The 24,754-nt window shown below is 47.7% G+C and overlaps 1 protein-coding gene across 1 annotated transcript in view; it reads right to left on the reverse strand.

The window, feature by feature from the left end:
- Positions 1 to 1,081: 1,081 nt before the first annotated feature.
- Positions 1,082 to 24,754, reverse strand: part of LOC139394646 (maternal embryonic leucine zipper kinase-like) — a 29,114-nt gene continuing 5,441 nt past the window's right edge. The window contains exons 7-19 of the mRNA XM_071142749.1: positions 22,394 to 22,486; positions 20,149 to 20,247; positions 18,650 to 18,718; positions 16,983 to 17,081; positions 14,769 to 14,855; positions 14,007 to 14,141; positions 13,434 to 13,520; positions 13,048 to 13,348; positions 11,307 to 11,412; positions 6,008 to 6,170; positions 4,305 to 4,408; positions 1,590 to 1,677; positions 1,082 to 1,299 (exon numbers count right to left, since the gene is read on the reverse strand). Of these exons, the coding sequence (XP_070998850.1) occupies positions 1,210 to 1,299; positions 1,590 to 1,677; positions 4,305 to 4,408; positions 6,008 to 6,170; positions 11,307 to 11,412; positions 13,048 to 13,348; positions 13,434 to 13,520; positions 14,007 to 14,141; positions 14,769 to 14,855; positions 16,983 to 17,081; positions 18,650 to 18,718; positions 20,149 to 20,247; positions 22,394 to 22,486 (1,521 nt within the window). The 3' untranslated portion in view covers positions 1,082 to 1,209. The remainder of the gene's footprint in view (positions 1,300 to 1,589; positions 1,678 to 4,304; positions 4,409 to 6,007; positions 6,171 to 11,306; positions 11,413 to 13,047; positions 13,349 to 13,433; positions 13,521 to 14,006; positions 14,142 to 14,768; positions 14,856 to 16,982; positions 17,082 to 18,649; positions 18,719 to 20,148; positions 20,248 to 22,393; positions 22,487 to 24,754) is intronic.

Genomic DNA, 24,754 nt, shown 5'->3' on the forward strand with positions numbered 1-24,754 from the left:
AAGGCTCTATGATATCGTAACACCTCAAAACTCCTTGAATCAGTGGGGGGGAGGGAATAAAACGTGACACCTCAAAACTCCTTCCTGCTACTGAATCAGTGGGGGGGAGGGAATAAAACGTGACACCTCAAAACTCCTTCCTGCTACTGAATCAGTGGGAGGAGGGAATAAAACGCGACACCTCAAAATTCTTTCCTGCTACTGAATCAGTGGGGGGGAGGGAATAAAACGTGACACCTCAAAACTCCTTCCTGCTACTGAATCAGTGGGGGGGAGGGAATAAAACGCGACACCTCAAAACTCCTTCCTGCTACTGAATCAGTGGGGGGGAGGGAATCAAACGCGACACCTCAAAACTCCTTCCTGCTACTGAATCAGTGGGGGGAAGGAATAAAACGCGACACACTTTAAGGAAACTGTCACCTGTAAAAGAGAGGAAGTGGTCATCTTATAAAACACGACACTGATCTCAGGTCAGTTTTCATGCAGATCCCCCCTCTACTAGTTAACTTATACTACACTGGTTAAGGTTGAGGAAATGGAGACTGTCCCTGGATCTGTGCTTCTGTCGACAGGCACTAGATCAGAAGGTGTCCAAACACATTCCATGGAGGGCAGTCATCATCTGGTTTTAGTTTTTAATATGTGTCAGTATGAAGTCCTAGACAACCAGGTGAGGGGGAGGTCCTAGACAACCAGGTGAGGGGGAGGTCCTAGACAACCAGGTGAGGGGAGGTCCTAGACAACCAGGTGAGGGGAGGTCCTAGACAACCAGGTGAGGGGAGGTCCTAGACAACCAGGTGAGGTCCTAGACAACCAGGTGAAGTCCTAGACAACCAGGTGAGGGGGAAGTCCTAGACAACCAGGTGAGGGGGAAGTCCTAGACAACCAGGTGAGGGGGAAGTCCTAGACAACCAGGTGAGGGGGAAGTCCTAGACAACCAGGTGAGGGGGAAGTCCTAGACAACCAGGTGAGGGGGAAGTCCTAGACAACCAGGTGAGGGGAGGTCCTAGACAACCAAGTGAGGGGAGGTCCTAGACAACCAGGTGAGGGGAGGTCCTAACTAATCAGTGACCTTAATTCATCAATGAAGTACAAGGGAGGAGTGAACCTGCAGACACTCTGCCCAACATGGAATTAGTTAAGACACCGGCTTTAGGTGCTGGAACGTGGACAGGATGTGACATCATCAACAGGAAGTAGTGACGTCTAGATGCTGGACGTAGAGAGAATGTCCTCCACCAGGTGTTTGTAAACCCAGGAGTCTCCCTTCAGCCGCTGTCTCCTCACACACACCACCTACAACACACAGCATCAATCATCAATAACGTGATCCCTACATCTCCTCACACACACCACCTACAACACACAGCATCAATCATCCATCAATAACCAACTAAAACAATCAATAATGTGATCCCTGCTGGGTGTCAGTAATCAATAACCTACAACACACATCACTAAACCAATAGGGTGGTCCACTGTGGCAGCAAGAGGCTGGTCAAAAAACCATCAATAACCTGATCAGTAGTAATCACTATGTACCTCAGTAACCATCAATAACCTGATCAGTAGTAATCACTATGTACCTCAGGTCTGTGCAGCAGACACACCTCCAGCTCAAACGCCATGGTCACCTTCCCAAAGTCTCCCTGGGTGCGACACTTCAGAGTATAGCTGGGGAGGAGAGGACAGTCTGTTTAACGGGAACATTCTTGAGGGAGAAAGATGGAGAGACTGAAGACAAGCTGAGGGAGAGAAAGATGGAGAGACTGGGAAGAAAAGCTGAGGGAGAGAAAGATGGAGAGACTGAAGAAAAGCTGAGGGAGAGAAAGATGGAGAGACTGAAGAAAAGCTGAGGGAGAGAAAGATGGAGAGACTGAAGAAAAGCTGAGGGAGAGAAAGATGGAGAGACTGGGAAGAAAAGCTGAGGGAGAGAAAGATGGAGAGACTGAAGAAAAGCTGAGGGAGAGAAAGATGGAGAGACTGGGAAGAAAAGCTGAGGGAGAGAAAGATGGAGAGACTGAAGAAAAGCTGAGGGAGAGAAAGATGGAGAGACTGAAGAAAAGTTGAGGGAGAGAAAGATGGAGAGACTGGGGAGAAAAGCTGAGGGAGAGAAAAATGGGACGACAGAAGAAAAGCTGAGGGAGAGAAAGATGGAGAGACTGGGGAGAAAAGCTGAGGGAGAGAAAGATGGAGAGACTGGGGAGAAAAGCTGAGGGAGAGAAAAATGGGACGACTGAAGAAAAGCTGAGGGAGAGAAAGATGGAGAGACTGAAGAAAAGCTGAGGGAGAGAAAGATGGAGAGACTGGGAAGGAAAGATGGAGAGACTGGGGAGAAAAGCTGAGGGAGAAAGATGGAGAGACTGAAGAAAAGCTGAGGGAGAGAAAGATGGAGAGACTGGGAAGAAAAGCTGAGGGAGAGAAAGATGGGACGACTGAAGAAAAGCTGAGGGAGAGAAAGATGGAGAGACTGGGGAGAAAAGCTGAGGGAGAGAAAGATGGAGAGAGAAGAAAAGCTGAGGGAGAGAAAGATGGAGAGACAGAAGAAAAGTTGAGGGAGAGAAAGATGGAGAGACAGAAGAAAAGTTGAGCGAGAGAAAGATGGAGAGACAGAAGAAAAGCTGAGGGAGAGAAAGATGGAGAGACTGGGGAGAAAAGCTGAGGGAGAAAGATGGAGAGACTGGGAAAAAATGCTGAGGGAGAGAAAGATGGAGAGACTGAAGAAAAGCTGAGGGAGAGAAAGATGGAGAGACTGGGGAGAAAAGCTGAGGGAGAAAGATGGAGAGACTGGGGAGAAAAGCTGAGGGAGAAAGATGGAGAGACTGAAGAAAAGCTGAGGGAGAGAAAGATGGAGAGACTGGGAAGGAAAGATGGAGAGACTGGGGAGAAAAGCTGAGGGAGAGAAAGATGGAGAGACAGAAGAAAAGCTGAGGGAGAGAAAGATGGAGAGAGAAGAAAAGCTGAGGGAGAGAAAGATGGAGAGACTGGGAAGAAAAGCTGAGGGAGAAAGATGGAGAGACTGAAGAAAAGCTGAGGGAGAGAAAGATGGAGAGACTGGGGAGAAAAGCTGAGGGAGAAAGATGGAGAGACTGAAGAAAAGCTGAGGGAGAGAAAGATGGAGAGACTGGGAAGGAAAGATGGAGAGACTGGGGAGAAAAGCTGAGGGAGAGAAAGATGGAGAGACAGAAGAAAAGCTGAGGGAGAGAAAGATGGAGAGACTGGGGAGAAAAGCTGAGGGAGAAAGATGGAGAGACTGGGAAAAAATGCTGAGGGAGAGAAAGATGGAGAGACTGAAGAAAAGCTGAGGGAGAGAAAGATGGAGAGACTGGGGAGAAAAGCTGAGGGAGAAAGATGGAGAGACTGGGAAGAAAAGCTGAGGGAGAGAAAGATGGAGAGACTGAGAAGACAAGCTGAGGGAGAAAGATGGAGAGACTGGGAAGACAAGCTGAGGGAGAGAAAGATGGAGAGACTGGGAAGAAAAGCTGAGGGAGAGAAAGATGGAGAGACAGAAGAAAAGCTGAGGGAGAAAGATGGAGAGACTGGGAAGAAAAGCTGAGGGAGAGAAAGATGGAGAGACTGAGAAGACAAGCTGAGGGAGAAAGATGGAGAGACTGGGAAGACAAGCTGAGGGAGAGAAAGATGGAGAGACTGGGAAGATGAGGAGGAAATATTGACTCGGTGAAAGAGGTATCACTACAAACCCTGGTTCGATTCCAGGCTGTATCACAACCGGCTGTGATTGGGAGCGGTGCACAACAGGCCCAGAAACGTCCGGTGTTGGCCGTCATTGTAAATAAGAATTTGTTCTTAACTGACTTGCCTAGTTAAACAAAAGTTACATAATCTTCCTGAGGGAGGGGCCTAGCTTCCTGAGGGAGGGGCCTGGCTTCCTGAGGGAGGGGCCTAGCTTCCTGAGGGAGGGGCCTAGCTTCCTGAGGGAGGGGCCTAGCTTCCTGAGGGAGGGGCCTGGCTTCCTGAGGGAGGGGCCTGGCTTCCTGAGGGAGGGGCCTGGCTTCCTGAGGGAGGGGCCTGGCTTCCGGAGGGAGGGGCCTGGCTTCCGGAGGGAGGGGCCTGGCTTCCGGAGGGAGGGGCCTGGCTTCCTGAGGGAGGGGCCTGGCTTCCTGAGGCAGGGGCCTGGCTTCCTGAGGCAGGGGCCTGGCTTCCTGAGGCAGGGGCCTGGCTTCCTGAGTGAGGGGCCTGGCTTCCTGAGGGAGGGGCCTGGCTTCCTGGGGGAGGGGCCTGGCTGGCACTCCTTCTCCACTGTCTCAGATCAGTGCCTAAAAAGTGTGTGCGGGCCTCACCCTTTCTGTGCGAAGTCGACGTGTTTCTCCGGTAGAATGGAGAGGATCTGGTTCAACACCTGGTCTGGGTTGGTCTGACTGGTCAACGTTACATTATACTGGGCCTGGAGAGGAGAGGAGAGGAGTCAGTTTGAGTTTATGTAAGACTGAGTGATTGTTCCTTGAACCTATAGGGGGGTGTCTATATATATATATATGTACCTTGACCCTGTAGGGGGGTGTCTATATATATGTACCTGGATCCTATAGGGGGTGTCTATATATAGGTACCTGTATCCTATAGGTGGTGTCTATATATATGTACCTTGATCCTGTAGGGTGTGTCTATATATAGGTACCTTGACCATGTAGGGGGGTGTCTATATATATATATGTACCTGGATCCTATAGGGGGTGTCTATATATATATATATGTACCTTGATCCAATAGGGGGTGTCTATATATAGGTAACTGTATCCTATAGGGGGTGTCTATGTATATGTACCTGGATCCTATAGGGGGTGTCTATATATATATATATGTACCTGGATCCTATAGGGGGTGTCTATATATATGTACCTGGATCCTATAGGGGGTGTCTATATATATATATATGTATGTACCTTGACTCTATAGGGGATGTCTATATATATATATGTACCTGGATCCTATAGGGGGTGTCTATATATATGTACCTTTACACTGTAGAGGGTGTCTATATATAGGTTCCTGTATCCTATAGGGGGTGTCTATATATATGTACCTTGATCTTGTAGGGGGGTGTCTATATATATGTACCTAGATCAAGTAGGGGGTGTCTATATATATATGTACCTTGACCCTATAGGGGGTGTCTATATATAGGTACCTTGATCAAGTAGGGGGGTGTCTATATATATGTACCTTGATCCTATAGGGGGTGTCTATATATAGGTACCTGTATCCTATAGGGGGTGTCTATATATATGTACCTTGATCCTGTAGGGTGTGTCTATATATATGTACCTGGATCCTATAGGGGGTGTCTATATATATGTACCTGGATTCCATAGGGGGTGTCTATATATATATATATATATATGTATGTACCTTGACCCTATAGGGGATGTCTATATATATGTACCTTGATCCTATAGGGGGTGTCTATATATATATATATATATATATATATATATATATATATATATATATATATATATCTTGATCCTGTAGTGGGGGGACTATATATATATATTAATCTTGATCCTGTAGGGGGGTGTCTATATATATATATATATATATATGTATGTACCTTGACCCTATAGGGGATGTCTATATATATGTACCTTGATCCTATAGGGGGTGTCTATATATGTACCTTTACACTGTAGAGGGTGTCTATATATAGGTTCCTGTATCCTATAGGGGGTGTCTATATATATGTACCTTGACCCTATCGGGGGTGTCTATATATATGTACCTTGATCCTATAGGGGGTGTCTATATATATATGTACCATGACCCTATAGGGGGTGTCTATATATAGGTATCTGTATCCTATATGGGGTGTCTATATGATCCTATAGGGGGTGTCTATATGACCCTGTAGGGGGTGTCTATATATAGGTACCTGTATCCTATAGGGGCTGTCTATATGATCCTGTAGGGGGTGTCTATATATCGGTACCTTGATCCTATAGGGGGTGTCTATATGACCCTGTAGGGGGTGTCTATATATAGGTACCTTGATCCTGCGTGGTCTGTCCCGCAGCCCTCGTCTCTTGCTGGGTGTGAGCAAGGTGATGACTTTATCCAGCCCTCTCTCCAGACTGCCGAAAACCTTCCCCCCCCTCCTCTTCTGGCTGCTGTCCCCCCGAGACGCCCCCGCCAGGTCTAACGACCGGGACCTAAGAGACGGACGGAGGGGGACAATGATCTCAAGACCAGTGGTTATTTTTTTAAACAATTTTTCTCCCCAACTTCCTGATATCCAATTGGATGTTACGATCTTGTCTGATCGCTGCAACTCCCCCCCCCAACAGACTCGGGAGAAGTCGAAGTTCGAGAGTCAAGCGTCCTCCCGAAAACATCACCTGTCAAGCCTCTCTAATTCTTAACATACTGCTCGGTTAGCCCTGAATGCTGACTCGTTGTCGGTATTCATCAAGTCATGATCAGTAACCTTCTCTCTGGGCTGAAGGCCAGCATCTCCTTCTCTCTGGGCTGAAGGCCAGCATCTCCTTCTCTCTGGGCTGAAGGCCAGCATCTCCTTCCTCCATCATACCTTCTCTCTGGGCTGAAGGCCAGTATCTCCATCATACCTTCTCTCTGGGCTGAAGGCCAGTATCTCCTTCTCTCTGGGCTGAAGGCCAGCATCTCCTTCTACCTTCTCTCTGGGCTGAAGGCCAGCATCTCCTTCCTCCATCATACCTTCTCTCTGGGCTGAAGGCCAGTATCTCCATCATACCTTCTCTCTGGGCTGAAGGCCAGTATCTCCATCATACCTTCTCTCTGGGCTGAAGGCCAGCATCTCCATCATACCTTCTCTCTGGGCTGAAGGCCAGCATCTCCATCATACCTTCTCTCTGGGCTGAAGGCCAGCATCTCCATCATACCTTCTCTCTGGGCTGAAGGCCAGCATCTCCTTCTCTCTGGGCTGAAGGCCAGCATCTCCATCATACCTTCTCTCTGGGCTGAAGGCCAGTATCTCCATCATACCTTCTCTCTGGGCTGAAGGCCAGTATGTCCATCATACCTTCTCTCTGGGCTGAAGGCCAGTATACCCATCATACCTTCTCTCTGGGCTGAAGACCAGTATCTCCATCATACCTTCTCTCTGGGCTGAAGGCCAGTATACCCATCATACCTTCTCTCTGGGCTGAAGGCCAGTATCTCCTTCTCTCTGGGCTGAAGGCCAGTATCTCCTTCTCTCTGGGCTGAAGGCCAGCATCTCCATCATACCTTCTCTCTGGGCTGAATGCCAGCATCTCCATCATACCTTCTCTCTGGGCTGAAGGCCAGCATCTCCATCATACCTTCTCTCTGGGCTGAAGGCCAGTATACCCATCATACCTTCTCTCTGGGCTGAAGGCCAGTATACCCATCATACCTTCTCTCTGGGCTGAAGGCCAGTATCTCCTTCTCTCTGGGCTGAAGGCCAGCATCTCCATCATACCTTCTCTCTGGGCTGAAGGCCAGCATCTCCATCATACCTTCTCTCTGGGCTGAAGGCCAGCATCTCCATCATACCTTCTCTCTGGGCTGAAGGCCAGTATACCCATCATACCTTCTCTCTGGGCTGAAGGCCAGCATCTCCTTCTCTCTGGGCTGAAGGCCAGCATCTCCATCATACCTTCTCTCTGGACTGAAGGCCAATATCTCCATCATACCTTCTCTCTGGGCTGAAAGCCAGCAACTCCATCATACCTTCTCTCTGGGCTGAAGGCCAATATCTCCATCATACCTTCTCTCTGGGCTGAAGGCCAGCATCTCCATCATACCTTCTATCTGGGCTGAAGGCCAGCTCTCCTTCCTCCATCATACCTTCTCTCTGGGCTGAAAGCCAGCATCTCCATCATACCTTCTCTCTGGGCTGAAGGCCAGCATCTCCATCATACCTTCTCTCTGGGCTGAAGGCCAGCATCTCCATCATACCTTCTATCTGGGCTGAAGGCCAGCTCTCCTTCCTCCATCATACCTTCTCTCTGGGCTGAAAGCCAGCATCTCCATCATACCTTCTCTCTGGGCTGAAGGCCAGCATCTCCATCATACCTTCTCTCTGGGCTGAAGGCCAGCATCTCCTTCTCTCTGGGCTGAAGGCCAGCATCTCCATCATACCTTCTCTCTGGGCTGAAGGCAAGCATCTCCATCATACCTTCTCTCTGGGCTGAAGGCCAGCATCTCCATCATACCTTCTCTCTGGGCTGAAGGCCAGCATCTCCATCATACCTTCTCTCTGGGCTGAAGGCCAGCATCTCCTTCTCTCTGGGCTGAAGGCCAGCATCTCCATCATACCTTCTCTCTGGGCTGAAGGCCAGTATCTCCATCATACCTTCTCTCTGGGCTGAAGGCCAGTATGTCCATCATACCTTCTCTCTGGGCTGAAGGCCAGTATACCCATCATACCTTCTCTCTGGGCTGAAGACCAGTATCTCCATCATACCTTCTCTCTGGGCTGAAGGCCAGTATACCCATCATACCTTCTCTCTGGGCTGAAGGCCAGTATCTCCATCATACCTTCTCTCTGGGCTGAAGGCCAGCATCTCCATCATACCTTCTCTCTGGGCTGAAGGCAAGCATCTCCATCATACCTTCTCTCTGGGCTGAAGGCCAGCATCTCCATCATACCTTCTCTCTGGGCTGAAGGCCAGCATCTCCTTCTCTCTGGGCTGAAGGCCAGCATCTCCATCATACCTTCTCTCTGGGCTGAAGGCCAGTATCTCCATCATACCTTCTCTCTGGGCTGAAGGCCAGTATGTCCATCATACCTTCTCTCTGGGCTGAAGGCCAGTATACCCATCATACCTTCTCTCTGGGCTGAAGACCAGTATCTCCATCATACCTTCTCTCTGGGCTGAAGGCCAGTATACCCATCATACCTTCTCTCTGGGCTGAAGGCCAGTATCTCCTTCTCTCTGGGCTGAAGGCCAGTATCTCCTTCTCTCTGGGCTGAAGGCCAGCATCTCCATCATACCTTCTCTCTGGGCTGAATGCCAGCATCTCCATCATACCTTCTCTCTGGGCTGAAGGCCAGCATCTCCATCATACCTTCTCTCTGGGCTGAAGGCCAGTATCTCCATCATACCTTCTCTCTGGGCTGAAGGCCAGTATAACCATCATACCTTCTCTCTGGGCTGAAGGCCAGTATCTCCATCATACCTTCTCTCTGGGCTGAAGGCCAGCTCTCCTTCCTCCATCATACCTTCTCTCTGGGCTGAAAGCCAGCATCTCCATCATACCTTCTCTCTGGGCTGAAGGCCAGTATCTCCATCATACCTTCTCTCTGGGCTGAAGGCCAGCTCTCCTTCCTCCATCATACCTTCTCTCTGGGCTGAAAGCCAGCATCTCCATCATACCTTCTCTCTGGGCTGAAGGCCAGTATCTCCATCATACCTTCTCTCTGGGCTGAAGGCAAGCATCTCCATCATACCTTCTCTCTGGGCTGAAGGCCAGCATCTCCATCATACCTTCTCTCTGGGCTGAAGGCCAGCATCTCCTTCTCTCTGGGCTGAAGGCCAGCATCTCCATCATACCTTCTCTCTGGGCTGAAGGCAAGCATCTCCATCATACCTTCTCTCTGGGCTGAAGGCCAGCATCTCCATCATACCTTCTCTCTGGGCTGAAGGCCAGCATCTCCTTCTCTCTGGGCTGAAGGCCAGCATCTCCATCATACCTTCTCTCTGGGCTGAAGGCCAGTATCTCCATCATACCTTCTCTCTGGGCTGAAGGCCAGTATGTCCATCATACCTTCTCTCTGGGCTGAAGGCCAGTATACCCATCATACCTTCTCTCTGGGCTGAAGACCAGTATCTCCATCATACCTTCTCTCTGGGCTGAAGGCCAGTATACCCATCATACCTTCTCTCTGGGCTGAAGGCCAGTATCTCCATCATACCTTCTCTCTGGGCTGAAGGCCAGCATCTCCATCATACCTTCTCTCTGGGCTGAAGGCAAGCATCTCCATCATACCTTCTCTCTGGGCTGAAGGCCAGCATCTCCATCATACCTTCTCTCTGGGCTGAAGGCCAGCATCTCCTTCTCTCTGGGCTGAAGGCCAGCATCTCCATCATACCTTCTCTCTGGGCTGAAGGCCAGTATCTCCATCATACCTTCTCTCTGGGCTGAAGGCCAGTATACCCATCATACCTTCTCTCTGGGCTGAAGGCCAGTATCTCCTTCTCTCTGGGCTGAAGGCCAGTATCTCCTTCTCTCTGGGCTGAAGGCCAGCATCTCCATCATACCTTTTCTCTGGGCTGAAGGCCAGCATCTCCATCATACCTTCTCTCTGGGCTGAAGGCCAGCATCTCCATCATACCTTCTCTCTGGGCTGAAGGCCAGTATCTCCATCATACCTTCTCTCTGGGCTGAAGGCCAGTATCTCCATCATACCTTCTCTCTGGGCTGAAGGCCAGTATCTCCATCATACCTTCTCTCTGGGCTGAAGGCCAGTATACCCATCATACCTTCTCTCTGGGCTGAAGTCCAGCATCTCCTTCTCTCTGGGCTGAAGGCCAGCATCTCCATCATACCTTCTCTCTGGACTGAAGGCCAATATCTCCATCATACCTTCTCTCTGGGCTGAAGGCCAGCATCTCCATCATACCTTCTCTCTGGGCTGAAAGCCAGCAACTCCATCATACCTTCTCTCTGGGCTGAAGGCCAATATCTCCATCATACCTTCTCTCTGGGCTGAAGGCCAGCATCTCCATCATACCTTCTATCTGGGCTGAAGGCCAGCTCTCCTTCCTCCATCATACCTTCTCTCTGGGCTGAAAGCCAGCATCTCCATCATACCTTCTCTCTGGGCTGAAGGCCAGTATCTCCATCATACCTTCTCTCTGGGCTGAAGGCCAGTATCTCCATCATACCTTCTCTCTGGGCTGAAGGCCAGTATCTCCATCATACCTTCTCTCTGGGCTGAAGGCCAGTATACCCATCATACCTTCTCTCTGGGCTGAAGGCCAGCTCTCCTTCCTCCATCATACCTTCTCTCTGGGCTGAAGGCCAGCATCTCCATCATACCTTCTCTCTGGGCTGAAGGCCAGCATCTCCATCATACCTTCTCTCTGGGCTGAAGGCCAGCTCTCCTTCCTCCATCATACCTTCTCTCTGGGCTGAAGGCCAGCATCTCCATCATACCTTCTCTCTGGGCTGAAGGCCAGCATCTCCATCATACCTTCTCTCTGGGCTGAAGGCCAGTATCTCCATCATACCTTCTCTCTGGGCTGAAGGCCAGTATCTCCATCATACCTTCTCTCTGGGCTGAAGGCCAGTATACCCATCATACCTTCTCTCTGGGCTGAAGGCCAGCATCTCCATCATACCTTCTCTCTGGGCTGAAGGCCAGCATCTCCATCTCTTCTTCCTCCTTTCCTTCCACTCTCTCCCTCGGTCTCTTCCTCGACGGGTCCTTACAAGTACTGCCTCCTCCTGCAACACACACACACACACACACACTCATGCACACACACACACACACACGGGAGAAGTGTGTAACACATGTCAGTACACACCACATGGGACAGAGAGCAGGGAAAGAGACAGCAACACCTGTCACAGTACACGCCCAGGGACACACACACCACACACAGACACACACACAGTACACGCCCAGGGACACACACACACACAGAGTCCCTGGTGTGTTAGTCTGGACAGAGCTGTCAGCTGTAGCAGGAGGGGAGAGGTGGGTTATAAATTACACAGAGAGTGTGTGTGACATCCATATTATTAGTGAAAAACTGGTCATAGATAGCTATATATCTACACCTATCTCTATCTCTCTATATCCATCTATCTACACCTATATCTATATATCTACACCTATATCTATATATCTACACCTACCTCTATCTCTCTATATACATCTATCTATCTACACCTATATCTATATACCGACACCTATCTCTATCTCTCTATATCCGTCTATCTACACCTATATCTATATATCTACACCTATCTCTATCTCTCTATATCTATCTATCTACACCAATATCTATCTATCTACACCTATCTCTATCTCTCTATATCTATCTATCTACACCAATATCTATCTATCTACACCTATATCTATATACCTACACCTATCTCTATCTCTCTATATCCATCTATCTACACCTATATCTATATATCTACACCTATCTCTATCTCTCTATATCCATCTATCTACACCTATATATCTACACCCATCTCTCTCTCTCTATATCTATCTATCTACACCAATATCTATCTATCTACACCTATATCTATATACCTACACCTATCTCTATCTCTCTATATCCATCTATCTATCTACACCTATATCTATATACCTACACCTATCTCTATCTCTCTATATCCATCTATCTACACCTATATCTATCTATCTACACCAATATCTATATATCTACACCTATCTCTATCTCTCTATATCCATCTATCTATCTACACCTATATCTATATACCTACACCTATCTATATCTCTCTATATCCATCTATCTAGTGACAGTGATCATAATTACACAGAGAGAGAGATAAATCAGATGAATGTGAGCGTCTTCGGCAAAAAGCTGTTGAAATGACTATTAACAGAATACAATTTACTTGCAAATGTGCCACTTCTGATTCTGAGTGGTGGTGGGGGGGGGGGGGGGGGGGCGTGTGTATGTCCCTTTGAGAAACACACCATATTGAGAGACGATCGCTGGGATTAAAAGGCTGTGAGCCACAGAAACATCACCGTATTGAGAGGTGACCGCTGGGATTAAAAGGCTGTGAGCCACAGAAACACACCGTATTGAGAGGTGACCGCTGGGATTAAAAAGCTGTCTGCTATCTAGTGGTCTCTGATGTCGTTTAAGCATAGTTGTGGATTTAAAACATCCAATTGAGTTGTTGTTCTATTAAAAAAAATTAAATAAAGTGTGATTTGGAGAGAAACCCCCCTCCCCTCCCAAAAGAGAAAAGACTGAATTTGGGAAAAACTCAAACGGAATCAGGATGTATGTTTCTGTGTATTGTCTGTGTGTGTGTGTGTGTGTGTGTGTGTGTGTGTGTGTGTGTGTGTGTGTGTGTGTGTGATCTTACCTTGGGGTGTGTCAAGCTTGTTGCCAACCTTGTTGGTGTTATTATGGGTTGGTGTAGTCAAGACCCTCTTATTGGACTGAGTTGCCTTCCTATTGGCTACTGGGGATCGGGGGGCGGGCAAAGCAAATATATCTGCATCCTTATTGGCCACGGCAACGTTCTCTTTGTTTTCATTGGTCCGTTCCCGGCATCGGTCCCGCCTCTCCTGGTGACGGTTGTGGTGCGCGATTGGCTCCCTCTCCGGAGTGGGGGCGTGTTTAGTCTGATCCCGCCTCTTTTCAGCTGACGGACAGGTCGCTCTCTTTAGGAAGACAGAAACAAGAATGTTGATAACAAGAGAGACAGAGACAGAAACAGACAGAGAGAGAGAGAGATGACCCCCTGACCTCTTGCTGGGGTGTGAGCGAAACCCAGGGCAGGTCGTCGTCATAGCAACGGTCCTCAGCATCATCATCATCATCGAAGAGTAGAGTCTTCTTAGACAGGAGGGAGATTGAGAGAAGAGGGAGGAAGGGAGGGAGAGGAGGGAGATTGAGAGAAGAGGGAGGAAGAGAAAAGGAACAAATATGTTTATTCACTTTTTTTTTCAAGGCAACGAAGCTTCTTAAACTGGACTGGGGGGGAGGGAGGGAGAGAGAGGGGGTGGGAGGAAGGGAGGAGGAGGAGAGATGAAGGAGAGGAGAAGGAGAGAGGAGGGAGAGAGAGGGGGAGGGAGGAAGGGAGAGGAGAGAGACAGACAGAGGGGAGAGAGAGAGAGAGAGAGAGAGAGACAGACAGAGGGGAGAGAGAGAGAGAGAGAGAGACAGACAGAGGGGAGAGAGAGAGAGAGAGACAGACAGAGGGGCGAGAGAGAGAGAGAGAGAGACAGACAGAGGGGGGAGAGAGAGAGAGAGAGAGACAGACAGAGGGGCGAGAGAGAGAGAGAGAGAGACAGAAGAGAGGTAGCAGTAGATTCTGACCTGTACTCCCAGGCGTTGAGGTGAACAGGACATGACATCACAGACAGGAAGTTGAGGCCTGATCCGGACAGGTTTCCCTCTCTGTTTCTTAGAGAGCAGCAACAGGTAGGTGGCAGTGGTCTGGTCGTACTTCCACTGTACACACACACACACAGTGTGTGTATATACAAATAAAAAAATCATGATTCCATGTGTGTTATTTCATAGTTTTGATGTCTTCACTATTATTCTACAATGTAGAAAATAGTAGAAATAAAGAAAAACCCTGGAATGAGTAGGTGTGTCTAAACATCTTTTGGCTGGTCGTGTGTGTGTGTGTGTGTGTGTGTGTGTGTCTGTGTGTGTGTTATAGATCCATCTATCTATAGAAAACATATATCACACACACAGACGTCTGATGAATTAATGTATAAACTAAACTGTCAGTGTTCATTCAAATCGGCGGTGTTATACTGCCATCTACTGGCGAAACCCGTCAACACACACGATGATATACACAGTGTCTCCACCTGTATTCATTTAGCCCAGAAATAGATTTATGTATATATTTTTTATATACATAAATCTATTTCTGCCGAGACGAGCTTTTAAAATGGATAGTCGCTCGTTAACTCAATGACTGGAAGTCTATGTGAACCCCCCCCCCCCCCCCGTACCCCTTACCTCTACTGACGAACCCCCCCCCCCGCGACCCTTACCTCTACTGACGAACCCCCCCGTACCCCTTACCTCTACTGATGAATGAAATACAGCCCCACACACCTCATTGACCAGCTGTAGGGTGCTCTGTCTGGAGATCTTCAGGCTGACGGACATCTCAGTGATGCAGTCCTCATCTATATAACCCAACTAGAGGAGAGAGATGGAGGGGGGAGAGGGAGGAGAGAGGGGGGGGGGAGGGAGGAGAGAGGGGGGGAGAGGGAGGAGAGAGGGGGGAGAGGGAGGGGGGAGTGGGAGGAGAGAGAGGGGGGAGAGGGAGGAGAGAGGGAGGAGAGAGAGAGGGAGGAGAGAGAAGGGAGAGAGGGGGGAGAGGGAGAGAGAGGGAGGGGTGAGAGAGGAGGGAGAGAGAGGGGGAGAGAGAGAGGGGAGGGAGAGAGGGGGGAGAGAGAGAGGGGGGAGAGGGAGAGAGGGGGGAGAGGGAGGAGAGAGAGGGGGGAGGGAGAGGGAGAGAGGGGGAGGGGGAGGGAGAGGGAGAGAGGGGGAGGGAGAGGGAGAGAGGGGGAGGGAGAGGGAGAGAGGGGGAGGGAGAGGGAGAGAGGGGGAGGGAGAGGGAGAGGGAGAGGGAGAGAGGGAGAGAGAGAGGAGGGAGAGAGGGAGAGAGAGAGGAGGGAGAGAGAGAGAGAGAGGAGGGAGAGAGAGAGAGAGAGGAGGGAGAGAGAAAGGGGGAAGGGGGAGAGAGAGAGAGAGAGAGAGAGGTGGGGAGAGGGAGAGAGAGAGGGGAGGGGGAGAGTAGTTTCTCTAGAGATAAATCAGATCCAGACTGAACTGTGTGATGTAGTAGGGAGTTGTAGTTTCTCTAGAGATAAATCAGACCCAGACTGAACTGTGTTATGTAGTAGGGAGTTGTAGTTTCCAACGGACCAATAGTCTACATAGTGTATAGTGCAGAAAACGTGGTAATTAACTACAATGACCATAATCCATTGCGCGCCTCCTTGTACCGGTCCGCGGCAGACACAGAGAGTAGAACGTACGATCAAGAGATCCACATCTATCAAGACAACTAGAGGTGTCGACCTTAACGAGATGGCAACCAGCACAGGTGTAACACATCCTGACTAACGAGTTGACACCAAACGGTATCGCCCTACGTGCTAACGAGCTATACGTGCTAACGAGCTATACGTGCTAACGAGCTATACGTGCTAACGAGCCCTACGTGCTAACGAGCTATACGTGCTAACGAGCTAACGAGCTATACGTGCTAACGAGCCCTACGTGCTAACGAGCTATACGTGCTAACGAGCTATACGTGCTAACGAGCCCTACGTGCTAACGAGCTATACGTGCTAACGAGCTATACGTGCTAACGAGCCCTACGTGCTAACGAGCCCTACGTGCTAACGAGCCCTACGTGCTAACGAGCTATACGTGCTAACGAGCCCTACGTGCTAACGAGCCCTACGTGCTAACGAGCTATACGTGCTAACGAGCTATACGTGCTAAAGTCCAACCTCAAAACGTACAAGGAAAAACAAAAAACTGTAACAAGGCGTGTTTGGGGGTTCTTATAGGAGCGTTTGGGGGTTCTTATAGGAGCGTTTGGGGGTTCTTAGAGGTGCTGTTGGGGGTTCTTAGAGGTGCTGTTGGGGGTTCTTATAGGAGCGTTTGGGGGTTCTTATAGGAGCGTTTGGGGGTTCTTAGAGGTGCTGTTGGGGGTTCTTATAGGAGCGTTTGGGGGTTCTTAGAGGTGCTGTTGGGGGTTCTTATAGGAGCTGTTGGGGGTTCTTAGAGGTGCTGTTGGGGGTTCTTAGAGGTGCTGTTGGGGGTTCTTATAGGAGCGTTTGGGGGTTCTTATAGGAGCGTTTGGGGGTTCTTAGAGGAGCGTTGGGGGGTTCTTAGAGGTGCTGTTGGGGGTTCTTATAGGAGCGTTTGGGGGTTCTTAGAGGTGCTGTTGGGGGTTCTTAGAGGTGCTGTTGGGGGTTCTTAGAGGTGCTGTTGGGGGTTCTTAGAGGAGCGTTTGGGGGTTCTTAGAGGTGCTGTTGGGGGTTCTTATAGGAGCGTTTGGGGGTTCTTAGAGGTGCTGTTGGGGGTTCTTAGAGGTGCTGTTGGGGGTTCTTAGAGGTGCTGTTGGGGGTTCTTAGAGGTGCTGTTGGGGGTTCTTAGAGGTGCTGTTGGGGGTTCTTATAGGAGCGTTTGGGGGTTCTTAGAGGCGCGTTCGGGGGTTCTTAGAGGAGCGTTGGGGGGTTCTTAGGTGTACGTGTGTGTGTTCAGGTGTGTGTGTGTAGGTGTGTAGGTGTGTGTGTGTGTTCTTACAGGTTGCTTGCTGTGCCACTCTACAGGGCTGCCATAGCCAGACATCGTCCAGGGATGGTCTAGGAGTTGTCTGATGGTCACACGATGCTTAGGATCCACCTACACACACACAATTAATAACTCCTACTATACCAAATCTGATGTCACACAATCAATAACTCCTACTATACAAACCAATCAATAACTCCTACTATACAAACCAATCAATAACTCCTACTATACAAACCAATCAATAACTCCTACTATACAAACCAATCAATAACTCCTACTATACAAACCAATAAATAACTCCTACTATACAAACCAATCAATAACTCCTACTATACAAACCAATCAATAACTCCTACTATACAAACCAATCAATAACTCCTACTATACAAACCAATCAATAACTCCTACTATACAAACCAATCAATAACTCCTACTATACAAACCAATCAATAACTCCTACTATACAAACCAATCAATAACTCCTACTATACAAACCAATCAATAACTCCTACTATACAAACCAATCAATAACTCCTACTATACAAACCAATCAATAACTCCTACTATACAAACCAATCAATAACTCCTACTATACAAACCAATCAATAACTCCTACTATACAAACCAATAAATAACTCCTACTATACAAACCAATAAATAACTCCTAGTATACAAACCAATCAATAACTCCTACTATACAAACCAATCAATAACTCCTACTATACAAACCAATCAATAACTCCTACTATACAAACCAATCAATAACTCCTACTATACCAAACCAATCAATAACTCCTACTATACAAACCAATCAATAACTCCTACTATACCAAACCAATCAATAACTCCTACTATACCAAACCAATCAATAACTCCTACTATACAAACCAATCAATAACTCCTACTATACAAACCAATCAATAACTCCTACTATACAAACCAATCAATAACTCCTACTATACCAAACCAATCAATAACTCCTACTATACCAAACCAATCAATAACTCCTACTATACAAACCAATCAATAACTCCTACTATACAAACCAATCAATAACTCCTACTATACCAAACCAATCAATAACTCCTACTATACCAAACCAATCAATAACTCCTACTATACAAACCAATCAATAACTCCTACTATACCAAACCAATCAATAACTCCTACTATACAAACCAATCAATAACTCCTACTATACAAACCAATCAATAACTCCTACTATACAAACCAATCAATAACTCCTACTATACAAACCAATCAATAACTCCTACTATACAAACCAATCAATAACTCCTACTATACAAACCAATCAATAACTCCTACTATACAAACCAATCAATAACTCCTACTATACAAACCAATCAATAACTCCTACTATACAAACCAATCAATAACTCCTACTATACCAAACCAATCAATAACTCCTACTATACAAACCAATCAATAACTCCTACTATACCAAACCAATCAATAACTCCTACTATACAAACCAATCAATAACTCCTACTATACCAAACCAATCAATAACTCCTACTATACAAACCAATCAATAACTCCTACTATACAAACCAATCAATAACTCCTACTATACAAACCTGATGATACGTCAAAATCAAAGAGCAAGAGGAGGTGTGTGTGTGTGTGTGTGTGTGTGTGTGTGTGTGTGTGTGTACCTGCATCATCTGGTTGAGTAGCAGGATGCTCCCAGGAGACAGCCAATGAGGGTTGTTGTAACTACCTCTCTAGAACAGTAAAACACGTAGGTTAGTTTACACCAGAGGCTTTGAATCAGGCTTTTATACACTCACAAATAGAGAAAACCAACTGTCACGGTTGAACCCTTTCCTCCAGAGAAAACCAACTGTCACGGTTGAACCCTTTCCTCCAGAGAAAACCAACTGTCACGGTTGAACCCTTTCCTCCAGAGAAAACCAACTGTCACGGTTGAACCCTTTCCTCCAGAGAAAACCAACTGTCACGGTTGAACCCTTTCCTCCAGAGAAAACCAACTGTCACGGTTGAACCCTTTCCTCCAGAGAAAACCAACTGTCACGGTTGAACCCTTTCCTCCAGAGAAAACCAACTGTCACGGTTGAACCCTTTCCTCCAGAGAAAACCAACTGTCACGGTTGAACCCTTTCCTCCAGAGAAAACCAACTGTCACGGTTGAACCCTTTCCTCCAGAGAAAACCAACTGTCACGGTTGAACCCTTTCCTCCAGAGAAAACCAACTGTCACGGTTGAACCCTTTCCTCCAGAGAAAACCAACTGTCACGGTTGAACCCTTTCCTCCAGAGAAAACCAACTGTCACGGTTGAACCCTTTCCTCCAGAGAAAACCAACTGTCACGGTTGAACCCTTTCCTCCAGAGAAAACCAACTGTCACGGTTGAACCCTTTCCTCCAGAGAAAACCAACTGTCACGGTTGAACCCTTTCCTCCAGAGAAAACCAACTGCCACGGTTGAACGCCTTTCCTCCAGAGAAACAGTTCTGAACTATATTAGTGGAACTAAATGTTTTCCCTTCTACCGTGTCAGAAATAGCTGTCCTATTTCTAAAACTACTAGCTGGCTGAACCATTTGTGAAACAACCATGTTCTGTCACGTTACCTTGGATACCTGGCTAACAACCATGTTCTGTCATGTTACCTTGGATACCTGGCGAACAACCATGTTCTGTCACGTTACCTTGGATACCTGGCTAACAACCATGTTCTGTCACGTTACCTTGGATACCTAGCTAACAACCATGTTCTGTCACGTTACCTTGGATACCTAGCTAACAACCATGTTCTGTCACGTTACCTTGGATACCTAGCTAACAGCCATGTTCTGTCACGTTACCTTGGATACCTAGCTAACAACCATGTTCTGTCACGTTACCTTGGATACCTAGCTAACAACCATGTTCTGTCACGTTACCTTGGATACCTAGCTAACAGCCATGTTCTGTCACGTTACCTTGGATACCTAGCTAACAACCATGTTCTGTCACGTTACCTTGGATACCTAGCTAACAACCATGTTCTGTCACGTTACCTTGGATACCTAGCTAACAACCATGTTCTGTCACGTTACCTTGGATACCTGGCTAACAACCATGTTCTGTCACATTACCTTGGATACCTGGCTAGCCACCCTGTAACTTGACCAATACAGACAGTATCTTACGGTGATTTTCCTGTAGAGGACCATACAGTTGTCGTCATCAAAGGGCAGATATCCACAGAGCAGAGCAAACAGCAGCACCCCCATACTCCACACATCAGCCTGGTAACACAACACACACACACACAACACACATTATATATCCACACAGCAGCACCCCCAAACCCCACACATCAGCCTGGTAACACAACACACACACATTATATATCCACACAGCAGTACCCCATACTCCACACATCAGCCTGGTAACACAACACACATTATATATCCACACAGCAGCACCCCCATACTCCACACAGCAGCCTGGTAACACAACACACATTATATATCCACACATCAGCCTGGTAACACAACACACATTATATATCCACACAGCAGTACCCCATACTCCACACATCAGCCTGGTAACACAACACACACACACACATTATATATCCACACAGCAGTACCCCCATACTCCACACATCAGCCTGGTAACACAACACACACACACACAACACACATTATATATCCACACAGCAGCACCCCCAAACCCCACACATCAGCCTGGTAACACAACACACACACATTATATATCCACACAGCAGTACCCCATACTCCACACATCAGCCTGGTAACACAACACACATTATATATCCACACAGCAGTACCCCCATACTCCACACATCAGCCTGGTAACACAACACACACACACACAACACACATTATATATCCACACAGCAGCACCCCCAAACCCCACACATCAGCCTGGTAACACAACACACACACACACACACACACACACACACACACACATTATATATCCACACAGCAGCACCCCCATACTCCACACATCAGCCTGGTAACACAACACACACACACACACACACACATTATATATCCACACAGCAGTACCCCCATACTCCACACATCAGCCTGGTAACACAACACACACACACACAACACACATTATATATCCACACAGCAGTACCCCATACTCCACACATCAGCCTGGTAACACAACACACATTATATATCCACACAGCAGTACCCCATACTCCACACATCAGCCTGGTAACACAACACACATTATATATCCACACAGCAGCACCCCCATACTCCACACATCAGCCTGGTAACACAACACACATTATATATCCACACAGCAGTACCCCATACTCCACACATCAGCCTGGTAACACAACACACATTATATATCCACACAGCAGTACCCCATACTCCACACATCAGCCTGGTAACACAACACACATTATATATCCACACAGCAGTACCCCATACTCCACACATCAGCCTGGTAACACAACACACATTATATATCCACACAGCAGCACCCCCATACCCCACACATCAGCCTGGTAACACAAGACACATTATATATCCACACAGCAGCACCCCCATACCCCACACATCAGCCTGGTAACACAAGACACATTATATATCCACACAGCAGCCTGGTAACACAACACACATTATATATCCACACAGCAGCCTGGTAACACAACACACATTATATATCCACACAGCAGCCTGGTAACACAACACACATTATATATCCACACAGCAGCACCCCCATACCCCACACAGCAGCCTGGTAACACAACACACATTATATATCCACACAGCAGTACCCCCACACTCCACACAGCAGCCTGGTAACACAACACACATTATATATCCACACAGCAGTACCCCCACACTCCACACAGCAGCCTGGTAACACAACACACACACACACATTATATATCCACACAGCAGTACCCCATACTCCACACAGCAGCCTGGTAACACAACACACATTATATATCCACACAGCAGCACCCCCATACTCCACACATCAGCCTGGTAACACAACACACATTATATATCCACACAGCAGCCTGGTAACACAACACACATTATATATCCACACAGCAGCACCCCCATACTCCACACAGCAGCCTGGTAACACAACACACATTATATATCCACACAGCAGCCTGGTAACACAACACACATTATATATCCACACAGCAGCACCCCCATACTCCACACAGCAGCCTGGTAACACAACACACATTATATATCCACACAGCAGCCTGGTAACACAACACACATTATATATCCACACAGCAGTACCCCCATACTCCACACAGCAGCCTGGTAACACAACACACATTATATATCCACACAGCAGCACCCCCATACTTCACACACAGTCATTATATTCACACAGCCAGACATATTAAAGTCCTCCCACCGGGTGTCTCACCTCCGAGCCGATGTAGGCTTTCCCCTGGATGAGTTCAGGAGCAGCATAGGCTGGACTTCCACAACAGGTCATCAGCTCATATCCCAGACCCCCCTATAAAGACAGGCTGATTAGACTGGACCACAACAGGTAATTAACTCATATCCCAGACCCCCCTATAAAGACAGACTGATTAGACTGGACCACAACAGGTCATTAACTCATATCCCAGACCCCCCTATAAAGACAGGCTGATTAGACTGGACCACAACAGGTCATCAGCTCATATCCCAGACCCCCCTATAAAGACAGGCTGATTAGACTGGACCACAACAGGTCATTAACTCATATCCCAGACCCCCCTATAAAGACTGTTATTAGACTGGACTTCCACAACAGGTCTTCAGCTCATAACCCAGACCCAGACCCCTATAAAGACTCTTATTAGACTGGACCACAACAGGTCATTAACTCATATCCCAGACCCCCCTATAAAGACAGGCTGATTAGACTGGACCACAACAGGTCATTAACTCATATCCCAGACCCCCCTATAAAGACAGGCTGATTAGGCTGGACCACAACAGGTCATTAACTCATATCCCAGACCCCCCTATAAAGACTGTTATTAGACTGGACTTCCACAACAGGTCTTCAGCTCATAACCCAGACCCAGACCCCTATAAAGACTCTTATTAGACTGGACCACAACAGGTCATTAACTCATATCCCAGACCCCCCTGCAAAGACAGGCTGATTAGGCTGGACCACAACAGGTCATTAACTCATATCCCAGACCCCCCTATAAAGACTGTTATTAGACTGGACTTCCACAACAGGTCTTCAGCTCATAACCCAGACCCCTATAAAGACTCTTATTAGACTGGACCACAACAGGTCATTAACTCATATCCCAGACCCCCCTATAAAGACAGGCTGATTAGACTGGACCACAACAGGTCATCAGCTCATATCCCAGACCCCCCTATAAAGACAGGCTGATTAGACTGGACCACAACAGGTCATTAACTCATATCCCAGACCCCCCTATAAAGACTGTTATTAGACTGGACTTCCACAACAGGTCTTCAGCTCATAACCCAGACCCAGACCCCTATAAAGACTCTTATTAGACTGGACCACAACAGGTCATTAACTCATATCCCAGACCCCCCTGCAAAGACAGGCTGATTAGGCTGGACCACAACAGGTCATTAACTCATATCCCAGACCCCCCTATAAAGACTGTTATTAGACTGGACTTCCACAACAGGTCTTCAGCTCATAACCCAGACCCAGACCCCTATAAAGACTCTTATTAGACTGGACCACAACAGGTCATTAACTCATATCCCAGACCCCCCTACAAAGACAGACTGATTAGACTGGACCACAACAGGTCTTCAGCTCATAACCCAGACCCCCCTATAAAGACAGGCTGATTAGACTGGACCACAACAGGTCTTCAGCTCATAACCCAGACCCCCCTATAAAGACTGTTATTAGACTGGACATCCACAACAGGTCTTCAGCTCATAACCCAGACCCCCCTATAAAGACAGACTGATTAGGCTGGACTTCCACAACAGGTCAACTCATATCCCAGAACCCCCTATAAAGACAGACTGATTAGACTGGACCACAACAGGTCTTCAGCTCATAACCCAGACCCCCCTATAAAGACTGTTATTAGACTGGACATCCACAACAGGTCTTCAGCTCATAACCCAGACCCCCCTATAAAGACAGACTGATTAGGCTGGACTTCCACAACAGGTCAACTCATATCCCAGAACCCCCTATAAAGACAGACTGATTAGACTGGACCACAACAGGTCATCAACTCATATCCCAGACACCCCCCCTATAAAGACAGGCTGATTAGGCTGGACCACAACAGGTCATTAACTCATATCCCAGACCCCCCTATAAAGACTGTTATTAGACTGGACTTCCACAACAGGTCTTCAGCTCATAACCCAGACCCAGACCCCTATAAAGACTCTTATTAGACTGGACCACAACAGGTCATTAACTCATATCCCAGACCCCCCTATAAAGACAGGCTGATTAGACTGGACCACAACAGGTCATCAGCTCATATCCCAGACCCCCCTATAAAGACAGGCTGATTAGACTGGACCACAACAGGTCATTAACTCATATCCCAGACCCCCCTATAAAGACTGTTATTAGACTGGACTTCCACAACAGGTCTTCAGCTCATAACCCAGACCCAGACCCCTATAAAGACTCTTATTAGACTGGACCACAACAGGTCATTAACTCATATCCCAGACCCCCCTGCAAAGACAGGCTGATTAGGCTGGACCACAACAGGTCATTAACTCATATCCCAGACCCCCCTATAAAGACTGTTAT

The sequence above is a fragment of the Oncorhynchus clarkii genome, unplaced genomic scaffold, assembly GCF_045791955.1.
Source record: "Oncorhynchus clarkii lewisi isolate Uvic-CL-2024 unplaced genomic scaffold, UVic_Ocla_1.0 unplaced_contig_13804_pilon_pilon, whole genome shotgun sequence".
Lineage (NCBI taxonomy): Eukaryota > Metazoa > Chordata > Actinopteri > Salmoniformes > Salmonidae > Oncorhynchus > Oncorhynchus clarkii.